We start from the raw sequence: 20,494 nt of genomic DNA, 5'->3' as shown, positions 1-20,494 counted from the left end.
AAGCAAAGAGTGGAGAGTAGGTCAGCTAAGAGGGTGTCCAAGCAGAGCGCAAGGTGGGAAAGGGGCTTAAGGGGGGCTGCAAAGTGCATCAGAGGGCACGCCATCTCTCTCAGGTCCTGACTTCATCTTTCATCCCTGCTTTCTGGCACAGAATAGGCACTCAGATCATTTAAACTCCAAGAAACACAAGGTTATCAAGTATAGAAACTCAATCCAAACAGGCCAGCACTTACTAAGAAAACTGCACGCGAACCAGATAGCTGAATGGCACATTGTCCTGAGAGGAACTGGGTGCCAGATCTTCAAATAGGTTTGTGACCCTCTTTTCCTCCCCAAAGTGAAACATGACAGCTTTATTTCTAGGAACATACAAGAAAAGTGGGGAAAGCATGTTGTTATCTAAGGGGGAACTTCTCACACAGATTCTACTTGTGGGCAGAGTTTAAGGACAACTTCCTTTTACAAAGAGGGTAGGCAGTGAGGGGTCTTAAAGGCACGTCCCAGCGGCCTCCTTTTATTCCAAGCAGGGGTGCCGTGCCCACCATCCCCAGGACACTCCTTCCACAAAAGAGACCTGCATGTCACAGGGGTACCTCCTCAATAAAATAAAGACAGTCAAACCTGAAAAACAGGCTAAGTCAGGTGAAGGAGTAAAAACGGAAAAAAGGCCAATGAATTCAATTACAGTAAGAAAAGAACCATCCTTTCTCACCTTCACATAATTTGTCCCTGCAAACACTTTTCAAATAATAAACACACGCTTAGGCAAACGAAATTAGAGTCCCACAGGTTCCAACAAATCTGTCCTTACAACTGTTTTCCCTATCAATCTGACATGCAACTAGCATGAGCTGCTGAATCCTCTTCAGAAGACATTAACATTCAGATTAACATTTCTAGAAAATCTAATATTTAGCATCTCAGCTCCCTACCCAACCTCCCCATACTACCTTTTCAACCTTTCAATGGCTCCTAGTTTCTCATTTATATTCAGGCCTGCTCTTTACTTTAGTGCACATTATGTATCTCTTTCTTATTAAACTCTGCTAAAATTTTTTATTTTACTCTAACTTTCTATACATTAAAAAAAAAGAAAAAGCTGTTAAAAATCTCAATTGTTACCATAGTACATGAGAAAGAAAGCATTATAAAATATTTTATATTTTACAAAGAGAAAATTATTTTTAAGGAATAACTGGCTTCTCCATATGCTATAATCAAATGAAGTTACACCTGACAGCAGATATCAAACGCAATTTTTGTGTAGCAGTTATTTTTACAAAATTTTTGTCCCTAACCTTGGCAAGGCACCCCTTTCCACCTGTTAAATAATCTTTTCTACTCCAACTCAGATATTTTTATGATTTTGTAATCTTTCGTGTTGTGTGCATGCTTAGTCACTTAGTCGTGTTCGACTCTCTGCGACCCTATGGACTGTAGGGTCCTCTGTCCCTACAGAGGACTGTATGGACCAGGCTCCTCTGTCCATGGAACTCTCCAGGCATGAATACTGGAGTGGGTAGCCATTCTCTTCTCCAAAGGATCTTCCCAACCCAGGGATCGAACCTGGGTCTCTTGCATTGCAGGCAGATTCTTTACCATCTGAGCCACCAGGGAAGTCTCAAACTGCGACAAATGAAAATGAAGTGAAAGTCGCTCAGTTGTGCCTGACTCTTTCTGACTCCATGGACTACAGCCCATAGAATTCCGTCCATGGAATTCTCTAGGCAAGAATACTCCAGGGGGCAGCCATTCCCATCTCCAGGGGATCTTCCTGACCCAGGGATCGAAACTGGATCTTCAGCACTGGAGGCAGTTTCTTTACCATCTGAGCCAACACAAATTGCCAACAACCAATAGACCACAGAAAAAGCAAAGAGTTCCAGAAAATCCTTTACTTCTGCTATATTGACTACATCAGAGCCTTTAACTGTGTGGATGACAATGAACTGTGGAAAATTCCTAAAGAGATAGGAATACCATGTGAATACCAGCCCACCTTATCTGCCTTCTAAGAAATCTGTATGCACGTCAAGAAGCAACAGTTACAATTGGACATAGAACAACAGAATGGTTACAAATCGGTAAAGGAGTATATCAAAGCTGTATACTGTCTAAGAATTTGTCCATTTCTTCCAAGTTGTCCATTTTCTTGGCATGTAGTTGCTGATAATAGTCTCTTAGGATCCTTTGTATTTCTGTGTTTGTTGTGATCTCTCCATTTTCATTTCTAATTTTATTGATTTGATTTTTCTCCCTTTGTTTCTTGATGAGTACAGCTAAAGGTTTGTCAATTTTATTTATTCTCTCAAAGAACCAGCTTTTGGCTGTGTCGATTTTTGCTATGGTCTTTTTGTTTCTTTTGCATTTATTTCTGCCCTAATTTTTAAGATTTCTTTCCTTCTACTAACCCTGGGGTTCTTCATTTCTTCCTTTTCTAGTTGCTTTAGGTATAGAATTAGGTTACTTATTTGACTTTCTTCTTGTTTCTTGAGGTATGCCTGTATTGCTATGAACCTTCCCCTTAGCACTGCTTTTACAGTGTCCCACAGGTTTTGGGTTGTTACGTTTTCATTTTCATTCGTTTCTATGCATATTTTGATTTCTTTTTTTATTTCCTCTGTGATTTGTTGGTTACTCAGCAGCGTGTTGTTCAGCCTCCATATGTTGGAATTTTTAATAGTTTTTCTCCTGTAATTGAGAACTAATCTCACTGCACTGTGGTCAGAAAAGATGCTTGGAATGATTTCAATTTTTTTTAATTTACCAAGGCTAGATTTATGGCCCAGGATGTGATCTATCCTGGAGAAGGTTCCAAGTGCACTTGAGAAAAAGGTGAAATTCATTGTTTTGGGATGAAATGTCCTATAGACATCAATTAAGTCTAACTGGTCTATTGTATCATTTAAAGTTTGTGTTTCCTTAATAATTTTTTGTTTAGTTGATCTATCCATGGGTGTGAGTGGGGTATTAAAAGTCTCCCACTATTATTGTGTTATTGTTAATTTCCCCTTTCATACTTGTTAGCATTTGTCTTACATATTGTGGTGCTATGTTGGGTGCATATATATTTATAATTGTTATATCTTCTTCTCGGATTGATCCTTTGATCATTATGTAGTGTCCTTCTTTGTTTCTTTTCACAGCCTTTGTTTTAAAGTCTATTTTATCTGATATGAGTACAACTTTCCAAAACTGAACCAGGAAGAAATAGAAAATCTTAACAGACCCATCATAAGCACGGAAATTGAAACTATAATCAGAAATCTTCCAAAAAACAAAAGCCCAGGACCAGATGGCTTCACAGCTGAATTCTACCAAAAATTTAGAGAAGAGCTAACACCTATTCTACTCAAACTCTTCCAGAAAATTGAAGAGGAAGGTAAATTTCCAAAAGAGGCCACCATCACCCTAATACCAAAACCTGACAAAGATGCCACAAAAAAAGAAAACTATAGGCCAATATCACTGATGAACATAGATGCAAAAATCCTTAACAAAATTCTAGCAAACAGAATCCAACAATATATTAAAAAGATCATACATCATGACCAAGTGGGCTTTATCCCAGGGATGAAAGGATTCTTCAATATCCACAAATCAATCAATATTATACACCACATTAACAAATTGAAAAATAAAAATAATATGATTATCTCAATACATGCAGAGAAAGCCTTTGACAAAATTCAACATCCATTTATGATAAAAACCCTCCAGAAAGCGGGAATAGAAAGAACATACCTCAACATAATAAAAGCTATATATGACAAACCCACAGCAAACATTATCCTCAATGGCGAAAAATTGAAAGCATTTTCCCTAAAATCAGGAACAAGACAAGGGTGCCCACTTTCACCACTACTATTCAACAAAGTTTTGGAAGTTTTGGCCACAGCAGTCAGAGCAGAAAAAGAAATAAAAGGAATCCAGGTTGGAAAAGAAGTAGTAAAACTCTCACTATTTGCAGATGACATTATCCTCTACATAGAAAACCCTAAAGACTCCACCAGAAAATTACTAGAGCTAATCAATGAATATAGTAAAGTTGCAGCATATAAAATCAACACACAGAAATCCCTTGCATTCCTATATACTAACAATGAGAAAATAGAGAAATTAAGGAAACAATTCCAATGAAGAGAATACAATACTTAGGAATATATCTACCTAAAGAAACAAAAGACCTATATATAGAAAACTATAAAACACTGGTGAAAGAAATCAAAGAGGACACAAATAGATGGAGAAATATACCGTGTTCATGGATCGGAAGAATCAATATAGTGAAAATGAGTATACTACCCAAAGCAATCTATAGATTCAATGCAATCCCTATCAAGCTACCAATGGTATTTTTCACAGAGCTAGAACAAATAATTTCACAATTTGTATGGAAATACAAAAAGCCTGGAATAGCCAAAGCAATCTTGAGAAAGAAGAATGGAACTGGAGGAATCAACCTGCCTGACTTCAGGCTCTACTACAAAGCCACAGTCATGAAGACAGTATGGTACTGGCACAAACACAGAAATATAGATCAATGGAACAAAATAGAAAGCCCAGAGATAAATCCACGCACATATGGACACCTTATCTTTGACAAAGGAGGCAAGAATATGCAATGGAGAAAAGACAATCTCTTTAACAAGTGGTGCTGGGAAACTGGTCAACCACTTGCAAAAGAATGAAACTAGAACACTTTCTAACACCATACACAAAAATAAACTCAAAATGGATTAAAGATCTAAACCTAAGACCAGAAACTATAAAACTCCTAGAGGAGAACATAGGCAAAACACTCTCCGACATAAATCACAGCAGGATCTTCTATGACCCACCTCCCAGAATATTGGAAATAAAAGCAAAAATAAACAAATGGGACCTAATTAAACTTAAAAGCTTCTGCACAACAAAGGAAACTATAAGCAAGGTGAAAAGACAGCCTTCAGAATGGGAGAAAATAATAGCAAACAAAGAAACTAACAAAGAATTAATCTCAAAAATATATAAGCAACACCTGCAGCTCAATTCCAGAAAAATAAACGACCCAATCAAAAAATGGGCCAAAGAACTAAACAGACATTTACCCAAGGAAGACATACAGATGGCTAACAAACACATGAAAAGAAGCTCAACATCACTCATTATCAGAGAAATGCAAATCAAAACCACAATGAGGTACCACTTCATGCCAGTCAGAATGGCTGCGATCCAAAAGTCTACAAGCAATAAATGCTGGAGAGGGTGTGGAGAAAAGGGAACCCTCTTACACTGTTGGTGGGAATGCAAACTAGTACAGCCACTATGGAGAACAGTGTGGAGATTCCTTAAAAAATTGGAAATAGAACTGCCATAGGACCCTGCAATCCCACTGCTGGGCATACACACTGAGGAAACCAGAACTGAAAGAGACACGTGTACCCCAATGTTCATCGCAGCACTGTTTATAATAGCCAGGACATGGAAGCAACCTAGATGTCCATCAGCAGACAAATGGATAAGAAAGCTGTGGTACATATACACAATGGAGTATTACTCAGCCATTAAAAAGAATACATTTGAATCAGTTCTAATGAGGTGGATGAAACTGGAGCCTATTATACAGAGTGAAGTAAGCCAGAAAGAAAAACACCAATACAATATAATAACGCATATATATGGAATTCAGGAAGATGGTAACGATAACCCTGTATGTGAGACAGCAAAGAGACACAGATGTATAGAACAGTCTTTTGGACTGTGTGGGAGAGGGCAAGGGTAGGATGATTTGGGAGAATGGCATTGAAACATGTATATTTATCGTATGTGAAACAGACCGCCAGTCCAGGTTCGATGCATAATACAGGATGCTCGGGGCTAGTGCACTGGGATGACCCAGAGGGAGGGGATGTGGAGGGAGATGGGAGGGAGGTTCAGGATAGGGAACACATGTATACCTGTGGCAGATTCATGTCAATGTATGGCAAAACTAATACAATATTGTAATTAGCCTTCAATTAAAATAAATAAATTGATATTTTAAAAAAAGATAGGAAACTAAAAGTGTTAGAAAAAAAAAAAAAAAAAAGCTGTATATTGTCACCCTGTTTCTTTAACTTATATGCACAGTACATCATGAGAAATGCCGGGCTGGATGAAGCACAAGCTGGAATCAAGACTGCCAGGAAAAATATCAGTAACCTCAGATATGCAGATGACACCATCCTTATAGCAGAAAGTGAAGAGGAACTAAAGAGCCTCTTGATGAAAGTGAAAGAGGAAAGTGAAAAGGCTGGCTTAAAACTCAACATTCAAAAAATTAAGATTATGGCATCCAATCCCATCACTTCATGGCAAATAGATGGGGGAAACAATGGAAACAGTGACCAACATTATTTTCTTGGGCTCCAAAAGCACTGCAGATGGTGACTGCAGCCATGAAATTAAAAGATGCTTGTTCCTTGGAAGAAAAACTGTGACCCAGACATACATATTAAACCTAGACAACATATTAAAAAGTAGAGACATTACTTTGCCAACAAAGGTCTGGCTATTCAAAGCTATGGTTTTTCCAGTAGAGATGTATGGATGGTGAGAGTTGGACTATAAAGAAAGCTGAGGGCCAAAGAATTGATGCTTCTGAACTGTGTTGGAGAAGACTCTTGAGAGTCCCTTGGACTGCAAGGAGATCAAACCAATTAATCCTAAAGGAAATCAGTTCTGAACTATTGTTTTGAACTGTCAAGTTAAATGTATCATTTGGGCATTACTTCTAACAAATGGTATAATGTTTATAAAACAAGTATCCCTGTTGGGTTGGGATGGAAGAGAAAAGCTCTTCTCTTCAAGAATCTTTAGTGAGTTCCTTGACTTTTATAAAATATTCCCAATTCTATTTAGCCTTGCATTCTGCTTCTTCACTCTTGGTACTTCATTCATTTACACTAGAATAAGTCAATGTTAAAGAAGACACAAAAGTACCAGGAGCTTATCCAGAAATACAGAGTCAGTTTTACTTGACAATAACCACTGCAGTTGAGTCCACCCATTAGAAACACATCTTTCCATACCTTTCTCTGTCTGTGGGCAAAAGATTATACAGGGGGAATAACGCTTGAGATTTACTAGTGAAAAAATGACTTGACAAGGCTGTTAACAGCAAAACAGCAAAAGGCTTGTCCCTGTGAAACACCTTAAGGAACAGCTGTGCTCAGAGCTGAAGTGGAGACCATCTCCCATCAACAATGAGTGGGTTTCGGGGTTTCCCTGGTGGCTCAGTTGTAAAGAACCCGGCTGCCAATGCAGGAGACATGGGTTCGGTCCCTGATTTGGGAAGATCCCACACGCCTCGGAGCAACTAAGTCCATGTGCCTCAACTAGCGAGGCCGCATTCTAGAGCCTGGGGAACCACAATTATTAAAGCCCAAGTGCCCTAAAGCCCGTGCTCTGCAACATGAGAAGCTACCACAACGAGAAGCCCAAGCACTGCAACTAGGGAGTAGTCCTCTTTGGCCACAACTAGAGAAAATGAAGACCCAGTACAGCCAAAAATCAATAAATGAAATTACATATATATGAAGAAAAAAAAAAAAAACACGAGTGGGTTTGGATCAAGGTGGTTTCCATTTGAGAAAAACATTCAGTGGCTTCTTTTTTTCTCATGAACAGACGACATGACCCGGGCAGCAAGAGGTTCCCTATGCATTTATACTAACTACAGGATTGAGTTTGGGCTTCAGCCAGTACTCCTGGAGAAGAAACCAAGAGGCAGACATCAGGTTATAAAAACACTGGTTTCCTCTCTGCCGAGTTCTGTGGTCATTTTATTACTCTCTCCATTTTCCATGAAGAAATATACTTAAGTTAACCTTACCCTCTACTTTCCCCTAATGATTATTTGGATATACATTACCAATTACACGAATAAGAATGCAATAGGTGTTTGATTCCACGGTGACTCTAATAATCATGTTCAGAGACATTCACTAAACACGTTCTCATATATCATGTCCTATTTTTATAACAACTCTCCACCCCACGAACACAAATTTCTAGCCATGTAATAACTAATCAACTTTTATGCACCGCATGTAAATTCAAGTAAAGCTGCTAAAACAATTTCTGCCCAGAGCATTTTAGCCCAGCCCAACCAATCTGAGACTTTTCCTTTAAAAAAAAAAAAAAAGGAGTCATGAAACAATCACTCATCAATACTGACCTTGTTGCTCACTGTCTGCTTCAGTTTTTGAAGGACCTGGGGCAACAGGAAGGGGTCGAGGTGGCCGGGGCTTTGGTGTGGGAGGCGAGATCTTTTTCCTTCCAATATATTCTACGTAAGTTCCCGGAAAGTCTCCCCTCTCCCCTGTCGTCTCATTATAGCCATTTAACCAGCCAATTTCTTCAGGCTTGGCTTCCTGTCCATCACTGAATCCAAGAGCGACCAAGGACCCTTTGTTCACAGTCAATATGTCCCCCAGGTGCAAGTCAATGTCTTCTTCCCGCTCCTTCTTATAGTCGTACAGCGCCCGGTACTGGTACCCCTCGGCACTCATGGCTGCAGACCTGAGACCATGCGACGGCTGAGGCTGGCTGCACACTGCAGTCTACCCTGACGTTTCTCCGGGAAGTGAATTCAGAGTGTGTGCGAAGGCTCCTGATACACCTCCAGCAGGAGACAAAGCATCAATCTCCAAAGGTTTAGGAGGAGAGGTGATTGGCCATCCGGCCGTCCATCTGTCCTCCATGAAGGGTGTGACTGAAGTCAAGGCTCTCCTCCTCTGTGGCCACGGTCCCCCCACCAGCTTCCTCTTCAGCGACTCGTCGACAAGCCGACTCCAGGCTGAGTCCCCCGGCGAGGCCCGATCCTTTCTGACACTCTTGTCACACTGCCCATCTGTCATTGACTGTGGCACGCCACATGCGAGCTGCACCTAGCAAAGGGAAAGCAAGACTTATGAATGAGCAGCACACTTGGGCCATCTGCATGAGTCTGGACTTGGACTGCCATTCAACAAGTACTTAACCAATCTGGCAGACGGACATGGGCCGGCGTACTTGGGCTTCACGCGGTATACACAACAAAGATGAGGGAGGCAGGCAGTCCCTGCTTTCTAAGAATGCTCGGCAGGCTGAGAGGGGTGCTGGCACGTGGCAACATCTCTGAGACAAGAAGGGACACAAGGAAGCGTGACATGAGGTACATGTCCTAAGAGAGCAGAGACTGAACGCTAGGGAGTTCCAGCAGGGGAGAGCCCACATCTCACTGCAGGCATCTGAAGACAGAAAGAACATGCGGCATGAACTTAGGTGAAGCTCTGAGGAGGCATGTGTCACATTCTGGGAAGAGCCAGAACAGGCAGTCCAGTATGTGTGAAGCCAAAGAGGAGGCGTCAGATCCGAGTTAGAAAGATAAGCAGGGGTTGTATGACACCACACATGCTCGTGGCGGGTTCATGAGTAATGCTATCTGCAATGAGCCAGAAAAAGGCTTGGAGAAAGGGGACGGGCAGGACCAGGGTTACATGTGAAGAATTTCTATCTAATCCTGATGCATGAGAGGGGCTGTCATAGAGACAGAAGAGGAGAGCCAGGCAAGGTGTTTTGCAGCCATCTGGGCAAGTGGGCATGAGGGCATGAACCAAAGTGGCAGGAGAAGGCGTGGAAAGGCGGGAACTGAAAAGGGACAAAGAGGTGTGGCGGGGTGGGGGGGCACGGCAGTGCTGAAAAATGGATGGAGAGAGAGAAGCACACGGGCCTAGGATACTGCATCCCAGTGTGGGAGACAGAGAGACCACAGCAAGATGAGGAACAGGACCGCAGAGAAGCCAAGAGGAAGGGCTCTTCCCAGCCTCGAGAGCTGAGTGAAGGTTCAAGGCGCTGTCCGACTACTGGGGCCTAGAGATCAGCTACTCCATCCACTATTTTAGAACTCATTTATACATGACATCAGATAATCGAGAAATATTTACTTGTGTGTCTGTTTAGCAACATGTTACTATGTGGTAATGCAAAGAAATAAAAAAGACACAAAAATTCAGTATATAATACCAGAACTTAGGTCATTTTGCTGGTGCCTTCCAAGCAAAAAAAAGCAAAGTAGAAAGTATAAACTGTACAGAAAAGTACAAAATAAAAAGGAAAAATGCTCTCTCCTTCCCACTTTCTCCTTTATCCCAAAGGTTATTACTGTTTGATATTAAAAAGCAATAAAAATGATTTTTTTTTTTTTAAACAGAGAAAGAGAGCAAAAAGGGTGCGTGACCCTGAGTTCATGAGAAGACCGTAGATACCAGTGTCAGGTAAAGGGAAGCCAGGAGGCCTTGGTGGGCTAGCAGTGATGCTGAGCATCCAAACCCACGTGTGAGTAGCTGAAAACCTGGTCTGTGATTCAGGACAGGGAACACACCTGAAGTTTGGTTATCAGCTGCAAATAAGACATGGGCAAACTCAATGGAATAAAGGAACTCAGGGGAAAAAAAGAAATTAAAAGTCAAAAAAAAAAAAAAAAATCCAAGGACAAAACATTGAGGCTCACTGAATGCTGCTGAAATGGGAAAGTCAAGGTCTGAAGACAATGCCATGCCCTGGAAATACGGGGTAAGAGGGTTCAGGTAGAAAAGGGTGATCTCTAAGACGAAATCCTGCAGAGGCCTCTGGGAGTGTAAAATAGGCAGGGCTAGGTCACCCCAGGGCTGCGTCCATCGTGGACGCACAGTAGAAAAGCAGAGCAAGCCACTCGAGTCTAATGGTATAGAGGATCTGTTGTTGTTCGGTTGCTAAATCGTGTCCAACTCTGCGACCCCATGGACTTTGCGGCACGCCTTTAAGGAGTTAAGGAATAAAGAGAAAGCAGATAGCTGCTGCAGATCACTCTATGAAGACAGTTCAGTGGAGGAGGAAATGCAAGGTTCTTCTTTTTTTAACTAGTGGAGGCAGAGGGCTTGGAGAGTCAAGAGACTCTCTTAAGAGAGGCGGTAAGAAGCTTGGATTGCCGCTAGAACAACAGAGAACAGCGCGCACTTGGACGCACTATGCGCCCCATGTTCATTTCTCCAGGTTATCTTGGTCATAAAGAGGAAAAGCAAACTCAAGGTTTCAGTTAAGCTGGCTGAACAATAAAGCAATAAAAACAATAGCCTCACAATGTCGGTGTGCTATGTCAAAGAGAGCTTTTGTAAGTTTTCAAGAGTGGAACCCCTTAGAAGTTTAACATTATAGGCACTCTGCGGTGCAGGCATCTTAAGAAGCAAAACCTAATCACAGATTAATTGTTATACTGGCATTCAGAAGTGTAAAGCATTCAACTTTACATGGCTAAAGCCTCTTAGCTGTAATACAATAACGCTCTTAGGAGAGTTACATATTAAAAGAAGCAAAAACAAACACTAGAGATCTTTGTGTAGTAAGAATATTAATTTGGGGTAGTATTCTACTTTGCATTTCAGTCGGCAGAGGAAAAAAAAATTAAAGCAGCCAGCAGAGCATATGAGAAAAATAAACTATGTTATGTTTGAAGACAGCCTCTCCTTTTGCCAGATCCAGAATCAAATTAAATATTCACTGCATAAATTCACACGAAAATGTAGAACTAGCAAATCCCATTTTTAGTACTAATGTACTCTGTTACAAATGAGACACAGAACTCTAAAGAACATGGAAATTTACATATCCCTAAATGCCTGGAAACCAGGCAATATGCCTAAGAATAATTTAATTCCTTCAAATTTGCCTTGAAATTTTTGTTAGCTTTTCCTGGCAGTTTATATCTTTTGGGGGGGAGGGGGGGAGGAAAATCCTCAACTAGTAGGCTGGGTAGATCTTTCCGCCAGATGCTGCCTATGGCTTCCTGTTTCAACAACCCAGAAGGCCAGTTCGGTGAGATTCTTAACAGAATGAGCAGTATAATGATCCCTCTCTCCCTTCTTCCCTGTCCCCTGCAATTCCTCCTCTCCCCTCTAAAAAGTCTCAGCAAATCGCCAAGCCCTGCTCATGACATCTCTCTGCAGCTATGCATGTCCTGCACCAGGGACACTGTAGTACGAAAAGCCCTAGGTCTGCTCAAGGTTTTATAAACCTAAAAACTATGTTAACACCAGCCTGAAGCTAAATCCCTGCAAAGAGATAAAGAACCCTGAGGAACCCTAAGACTCTAGCAACTGCTAGACTCTAGAGCAGCAATAACAATCCTCGCCTTAGATGCCAGAGACTTGTCTCTACAAAGCTCCCCTTCCTCACCATTTGTAAGAACCACCTTACTTTGTGTGTAAGAATCTTGTGCAGAATTCTGGGCCCTCCATCGGGGGGGAAAAAAAAAAAACATCCCCAGATCTTCTATGACTCTAGGGCTGCAAGTAACACACACTACTCTTATCTTCTGGGACTCCACCATCAAGGCCAGAAAGACCAATCAAAACAATCCAAGGTCAGCCATGATTCAGTGGCAATTAAGTGAGTGGAGAGCAGTTAAGAGGGAGAGCTGCCTAGCCATCTGGGGGGCAGGTGAAAGGCATCCTATGGAGAGGCACAGAGAGGCCTTGGCTAGAGGGAGGAAGCACGTGGCTTCTCTGCTGCACACCTTACACTTTCTCCTGATGGCCACGCCCATTTTAATGATGTCATAGTCATCATGGTCATCATCTAATACTGGGAGCTATAGATAGATGTATTAACCCATTCAACCATCACCATCAAATATTTATTGGGAGCTATATATGTATTGACACGGGTCAGTGACTATGAGGTGGGTACTACCAACATTCTCACTTTACGCAAGAAGAAATGAGGTGCAGAGTTTGTGTCTTGGCTGTGATATCTTGGCCATGACAACGCTCAGCAAGTGACAGGTAAAACTAGAGTTCAGATCCAGGCAGTCTGGCTTCAGAGTCATCACTTTTAACATTCTAAAACCTGCTGCTCAAACTCAGTTTCCCTGGATGCCCATGGATGGCCAGATACGTCAATAAGGTCACCCATGTAGATTCCTTGCCTGCATACTCAGACCTCTCAAACTCATCCTGATGGTCTGCTTTTTACTCTCTGTGATAGTGGCCTTACTGGCAGTATCTGTGGCTCTTTCACAAAAAAACACCTGCACAAAGAGAAGCCTTTCTAACTCAGCAGGAGTGCCCTCAAGTCCAAGACTCAGCATCCTGGACCATGCAGATTTTCTTCCAAAGAGACTTCACTGAGATGCATCCTTGCCAAACAAGTCCATAATGGGGTGAATCAAATACTGGGCATCTAACTTCTAGAAGGCTTCCCTCTTCTGGAATCCTGTCCATTTCTGCTCTACAAGCTTCAGCTTCTGTCACCTAAATGCCTCTTGCTGCTACCCCAGTCCTCTTCACTGCACAACTTCTGACAACTCAGTCCCTGCTGGGTGGTGGGGGAGAGAGATGTAAATCATCATTCACAGGCACTGGGGAGACCATGTCTAGAGGACTGGCAAGTTCTCTTTCTCTCACCTTCAGGTTTGCCCCAGCACAGCAGCAATCTCTGCAACCTCGGACACTGGTAGTGCCTAGGTTACTCGCCTGCGGTCAGTGTGGAGCCCAAACTATACGTTCCCCAGATTCACCAGCTTGTACCTCTAACCCTTTGGCTACATGCACCTGTCCATTGAACTATTTCCACTCAGTTCCAATGGAATTATTTCCATAGTTTAGGTTTTTATATGCAGATAATATCCACCACGGGGCTTCCCTTGCAGCTCAGATGGTAAAGAATCCATCTGCAATGCAGGAGATGCAGGTTCGATCCCTGAGTTGGGAAGATCCCCTAGAGAAGGAAAGGGCAACTGACTCCAGTATTCTTGCCTGGTAAATTCCATGGACAGAGAAGCCTGACAGGCTACAGTCCACGGGGTCGCAAAAAGAGTCAGACACGACTTAACAACTAAACAACAGTATCCACCATTAGTAATTAATGTTTTCAAATACCTGAGGCAGTTTTATGACATAGGCTCTAAGCCAGTGCATAGCCTGAGTTACTGTAACAAAAGCTATAAAGAAAACCTAGGAACAAATAACAAATTAACTTCCTCTTATTAGAACATCATATGAAACAGTTCGAAAGTTCCTTAACGGGAATTATGTTGCTCCTATCTTTCAAGCCTTTTACAGACTGCCTGCAATGAAGGCAGATTTTCTCTCTGCTAAAATACTGACCAATTATCATTCTGTTCCTCAGAATAAAGTTGTTTCTGACGCCCCACAAGAAGCTATCCATGACTTCTCCATGTCCAACTGCTTGAAAGTAAATTTTCAATTTAACCCTCTAACCCGCAGGCATTTGGGCAAAGAACCAAACACAACTCTTTGAAAAGTCCTCTGACTTTGTTGACTTACTCATTCCCATTTACAAAGGACAGAGGTTTAGCAATCTTGGTGGGGAGGCAGGAATAAAGAATATTTTCAAATCACTTAAAATAAACCAAGAATATATCCTGATCGTGTGATTCTACCTTGCCATGAAATCAGCTGTTTGGCCCTGGTTCTCAGCACAAGACAGACCTTCAATCCGGCTGCAAAGCTACGGATCAATGCCTGGGCCCCAGCCCTACAATTCATCCTTTCATCTTCAGTAGGGCAAGCTCCCTACCTAAACTCACATCGCTTTTTTAAAAAACAGAAAACACAATTCATCATCTAATCATCATCTAAAAATCTTTTCCCCTTTTAAATATGGTGTCCTGGAAATCATGAAAATCAAATTTTCCTATTAAACATAATGAATTTCAACCTAAAGTGCTGGGCTCAGGGTAAAGTTTTATGGGGTGAGAATTTCATCTCAATTAAAATAAAATGAGGGGCTGGGATGAAGCCCCAAACCAGCGTCCTCAAGTATCCCCATTCATTTTTCAAACCAACCAGAATGAGTACCAGGCTGCCATGCTCTGGGGGAGCTGGGCATCTGAGCCATGCCTCCTGCCTGCAGGCCCTCCGGGGGCTGGGTATGTGGGGACAGGACAAGCCTTGGTCAAACAACAAGAACATGGGGCTCTCCAGAAAGCAGAGCGATGGGATGGCGCCAGCACTGCCCGAGGCAGAAACACAGCCCCAGCTGGACGCATTTCTCAGGCTCAGTGGTCATCACAGGGAGGCTGTGGCTTCCAGAGCCTGAGAAACACATCCTATAACCCAGAAAAGGCCCTGGGGTGGACCATTCCAGTTCTCTGCATCACCCCGGGGCAAGGAAGCCCTGAGAGGAAGCCGCCCTGGAATGGCAGGGCGGAAGAAGACACTCTAGCGTCTCTCCTCTTGCAAAAATAGGATGTTACTGTGGAAAATTCTCAGCAAGCAGGCGAGTATAAGCACTGGACTTCACACTCAAAGATGCTTGTCCCCATTGGGGCCTAGATTTTCCAACCTGACCAAGCCTCTTAAACCTCTCTGTGCCACTGTTTATTATGAAGATGAAAGGAAATTATTTATACAGAGGCTGAGTTCTGGTCTTGATAATCGGAGCTTAATATAATACCGACACAGTGCTTACTAGGGGCCAGGCACTGTCCTTCTAGTTTTGTATATATCAACTCATTTAATCCTTGCATTCTGGGTACAGTTTATCATCTCCATTTTACAGAGAGGAGAATCAGCACAGAGAAGTTAAATAATGTGCCTCAGGTCAGACAGCCAGGAAATCACAGCTGTAGCAGCAGTACTGTATATCCCATCATTATTATTAGCATTGATTGCCACTTATACAATTCCTATTTAAAACTGGAAACATTTGCCAAGAATTTTTCTTTGGCACTGCTTCTAAACTCTGCAAACTGTACAGAAAGATTCCTGAAGCTAGCCAAAATAAAACTCTGTTTCTTTAACTCCTTTTCAGAGTAAATAGATAGACAGATAAGGGTTGCTTGTGGACTTTGTCCATCTAGTCCTGGGGCAGAGGGTGGCTCTATAGAGGTCAGGGCTGAGGAGACCTGGGAGGGGCCAGGGCTGTGTGAGAGGGTGGTAAGAGGCAGGGGGTGGAGTTAGGGGACAAAACTCTCCAGGAAGCTGTGGTGGCTGCTTCCTAGCTGCCTTCAAAGGAAAACAGGTGATCCCACTCACACCATTCTCCAAGGACTGAAAGCAGTGGCTGCTCCTATTGCAGCCCTAGCTCCTAAGGCTGAGTCCAGGGCTGAACCACTGAAGTCCAGTGAGGGAGAGGGGTACAGCCTGGCACCTCCCTTTCTTCACTCTCTCCTCCCTTCTGCCAGACTCCTATGACTGCAATACTCTTTGGGGTGATTATTAACATGAACACCATTTTGACTACAGGTGCAGGGGGTGGGGGGCAGTGGGGGTGGGGAGCATGTATGTATAGATATACTTCAAGGAAAACAATGCTGGGAGGATATAAAATCTCCAAGATGTTTTTATACTAGGATTTTTTTTTTAAGCAAAAGGTATATTACACTCACTCTATCCTTTCAAATATACACAAAAACCCTAACATCACCCAAACAGACATGGTTAGCAGTAATTACAGTCTGTTTTCAGCTGCTTTGGCATCATGTATGTGAAATGGCCTTTAATTGCCACTTTCTTAAGCAAGTAATTCCAATAAAAGCGTTGGTAGAATCATGGCAGGTAATCACATTAGGGTGTAGGTAGAGGAGACCAGGATACAGAGGGGCGGGTAGAAAAAGGGATAGGATGAATATTTCAAAAATGAATTACAGGCTAAGTTTTTTATTAAAAGCCGTCATATAATTGATATTATGCCTTGCTTTCTAAGGTGATAACCCCTTCCTTCCATTGATAAGTAAGGGCTTCTGAGGGCTTCACTAGGACACTCTATTCTCTTGCCTTCACTGGCAAATTCCTGCGTCCTCCAAAATACAGAAGAGCTGTGCGGAGCCCATCTAAATGTATAATATACTAAAAAAAGGCACTTCCCCTTTTCTTCTGCATTGTGTATGCCTCAGTTGTGGGAGAATTAAAAGCAAAACACCAAATGCAAACATGATCTTAGCTTTCAATATTCTACCTGACCACGAAATCTTTTTTTTAAATCTGCTCATTGACCATCTCTTTATTCACGAAAATTGATTTTGCATATGACAAAATGCAAACACAATGCGAGCTCAACTAGAATTGTTCCTGTTTTAATGAGCAAGTGGACAATCTTTCAGATTAGATGTCTTTTTAGAATAATCCCTTAAAATACCTAAGAAAGAAAGATTTTGACCAACATAGTAGCCTAAGAATTACCAGGCATTCATGAAATTTTACTTAAAGATATGAGCAAAACTTTAAACAACACAAAATTTGAATAAGTGGAGCAGGCTTGCATGAAAATACAAAACCCTCTATAACCAACCAAGGTGCACTTGACATTTCCAGCAGATAAATTTGCACTACCACCACCACTGTCAATAAGCAACATACATATCACCTATGACTTACTGTACCACTTCTGTTTCCCAAATCAACTTAATACTTCAGGGCTTTACCGTTCTTAATCAATTTAAAGACACAGGTAGAGAAAGACAATACCATTAATCAATTTCCATTAATCAAAAATGAAATGCTTTTTTCACGTCAGCCCTCAGCATCAGAGGTGAAAAGACACAGCGATATCATCATTTTACAAAAGCAGATAAAACAGCAGATAGTAATGTGTACAATGCAAATATCTATTATGCAACTGACAAGAACAGGTCCCAGATCAAGATGAAAGTTAAAAAGCTACATCCTAACACACTTTACAAGCCAGTATCAGATATACAAAACTTTCTTCCAATCACAAAAATTTATATACTTCTATGGAAAAAAAGTACAACTCTCTAGTTGCAATTGGCATATAAAAGCTAAAGAGGCCAGTAGTTGACATAACCTAGCATTTCTGCAAGGCAGAGACCCTCCTCCACAGGCCTTTCCAGTTTAAACCTGATCCTCAACCAAACATATCTTTCCAAATTGAAGAGGGATCCCTCAAAAAAAAAAAAAAAAAAAAAAAAAATCACTCTGGGTATTTTCTCTGGAATGACCAAAACACTTGCTTCCCAAAGCTTAAGTAACTCTTGTTCCTTAGAAAACTATCATCTACTGCTTTTAAAAAACTATTTCAAGACAGTGTACTCTATCAAGAAATTATGGCTAGGAGTGATTTTTTTCCCTCTCTTTCAATGATTTGTGTGTTTCAACGATTTCAATGTTTGTGGCCTTCTGTGCAGAAGTCACCAAATTCCTGATGATGACTGATAAACCTGTCTTCCTACTCTGGCCTTTTCTAGCTGATACCTACCTATTCTGACCTTTTCTAACTAACACCTAACCACCTTTAAAGTTGCCAAAACGCAACACAAGCCAATGAGGAAAAAAAAGGTGGGGGGGCAAAAAAAAACCCCACTTCACATAATGCCTGGGTAACTTATATTGTGAATGTCCCGCCTAACAACTAAAAACTTCAGCCCCATCACACTGAAATGACAATCTAATGCTGCGTTCAAAACCCGGAACTGTTTTATCCATTCGTACTTCGCACAGACTGACAAAGAGGAAAGAACTGGAGAGGGGTAAAAAAAAGGCCGGAAAAACCCCTATCGCTTCGAAAGTCATAAAACCCCCCAACCCAGTAAACTCACACTTATGTACCAGCAGTGCTGCAGCTACACCAGAGATTAACGGTAAACGTGAGAGCTTTCTGATATTAAACTACGTCCAGAGAAGCAGAATTTCCCCAAATCCAGTTCACACACATTCTGCATTCAACATGTAACAGCCATTCCGCTCACACCCTTTCATTACACGATCGAATCTGGTTACCAAAGTACATTTCTGCACTCGAGCGGTTGGCCTGAGCTTTCCTGTTCTCTTTGTCTTGTGATCTGCCGGGCAGTTTCTGCCCTTGGGAAGTGAGCGTGAGAGCTGTGGATTCCAGACAATTCCGCACGATCTTTCAGCTCGGGCTTGCACGCTCTCTCGCTCCCTCTAGCCGGCTCCATATTGCGGGGCCGGTCCCTCCAGTCTAGCCCCACGTTACAAAAAGCTAGATTTCCGGGCTATCCGAAGACCCCATTAAATCTGCCTCCAACAACCTGCCACAGGCCCGGCCGGCACCACACGCCGAGTTAGGGCCCCGGCGATCGGCCGCCCCGAGGCACACTTCCCCCACCCCGGAAGAGGAGGGAGGCAAACTTCGAAGGGCGGGGGCCGCGGGCGAGCTCCTGGGACCCCCGCCCGCCCCGGGGAAGTGCCCGGGCAGCGACCCGGCTGCAGCCGGAGAGCGCGGGGGAAAGCAGAGATCCAGCCCGCTACGCGAAGCCGGCGGTCAGGGACCTCTTCTCCGCTGAAGGGCTCCGGAAAACTGCAGCCGGGCGACTGGGGGAACCCTCAGGAAAGTGTACGGTGACGGATAGGTGGCGGAAGCCCGAGTTCGCCTGCAACTCCGGGGACGAATGCTCCCGGCGGCGCGCACACCCCGCTCGGAAGAGGACCAGGGAAACGGGAGCCGCGAGGGAACCCGGAGCACGCGGGGACGCTGGCCGCGAAGGGAACCCGCGGCTGCCCGGAGGGCGGCAGATGCCAGCGGCAGGGAGGACGGGGGCCGGCTCGCTTCCTCCGGCTCGGTTCTGCAGAAGGAGAAGCGGCTGCTGGTGACAGGAAGAGAGCGGCGGTGGCCGCGCGCGCACGCACCGCCTCCCCCTCCCGAGCACACACCCGGACCCGCTGCCGCCGCCTACCTCCCCCGCCGGCCGGCTTCCTTCCTCTGCTGGGCCCAGGCTGCACCGGCAGCCTCTGGCGCGCACGGCTCCGATGAGCCCCTGACCCAGCTCAGACCCGCCAGCCGTTCCCGACCCGAGCTCGCCGTCTCCAACCCGCTGCCAGCCGTGGCCGCCGCTTCCTCCAACTCCGCTCCAGCTGCTCGCGACTCCTTTCCGTGCGCCCGCAGCTCCAGCGCCGGGCAGCGGCCCCGCCTCCGGCCCCGCCCCGCGAGCCCCGCCCCCGAGCCCTCGCCAACCAGCGCCCGCGGCTCCGCCCCTCTCCGCTGGCACCGCGCCCTCCGCCGCTGCCATTCACCGCGCGGCCTGCGAGCCCGGCGGCCAGCTGGGCGGAGCTCGGTTCCTGCCGACTCTTCCTGCGGCCCGGTTCGCCTTCCGCCCCCAGCCGCGGGGATGCCCTGGGCTACCCGGTCGAGTGCTCTGGGTTTTCGCCCGCCAGCCCGGCCAGGTTGCTTCCCGCCTAGGGCTGAGCCGGCTGCCGGGCGTCTTCGAGACCGGAGGCGGCAGGTCTGCGAGAGACCGAGGACGAGTTCAGACTTAGAAGCTGCGTCTCTAATCGCGGTGTCTTGAAACACACCCCAGCCTCTTTCGAGCCCCCAGCGTCCCAGCGCAGGGGTTGGGTTGAGGCTGGGAGGACTCGGATTCCAGGCTCGCCAAAGCCGGAGGCCCTGCAGTTCTCGGCTTGGCCAGTGCGGCCGCGGGGGTGGGCGGAAAAACCGCGCCACCCCGCGTGGCGCCTCGGGGTGAAGGAGGGGTGAAAGGGTGAACCGGAGGGACGGGCGTCCGCAGCCTGCC

At 44.2% G+C, this 20,494-nt stretch overlaps 1 protein-coding gene across 1 annotated transcript in view; it reads right to left on the bottom strand.

The window, feature by feature from the left end:
- Nucleotides 1–19,815, bottom strand: part of PIK3R1 (phosphoinositide-3-kinase regulatory subunit 1) — a 95,330-nt gene extending 75,515 nt beyond the window's left edge. The window contains exons 1-2 of the mRNA XM_070357545.1: nt 19,661–19,815; nt 8,201–8,912 (exon numbers count right to left, since the gene is read on the bottom strand). Coding sequence (XP_070213646.1) covers nt 8,201–8,534 — 334 coding nt within the window. The 5' untranslated portion in view covers nt 8,535–8,912; nt 19,661–19,815. The remainder of the gene's footprint in view (nt 1–8,200; nt 8,913–19,660) is intronic.
- Between the last annotated feature and the right edge of the window lie 679 nt (nt 19,816–20,494).

This window comes from Bos mutus, chromosome 20 (genome assembly GCF_027580195.1).
Source record: "Bos mutus isolate GX-2022 chromosome 20, NWIPB_WYAK_1.1, whole genome shotgun sequence".
In the NCBI taxonomy this organism is placed as follows: Eukaryota; Metazoa; Chordata; class Mammalia; order Artiodactyla; family Bovidae; genus Bos; species Bos mutus.
The sequence above is the reverse complement of the archived record's forward strand: the minus strand, read 5'-3'. Positions and strand labels throughout refer to the sequence as shown.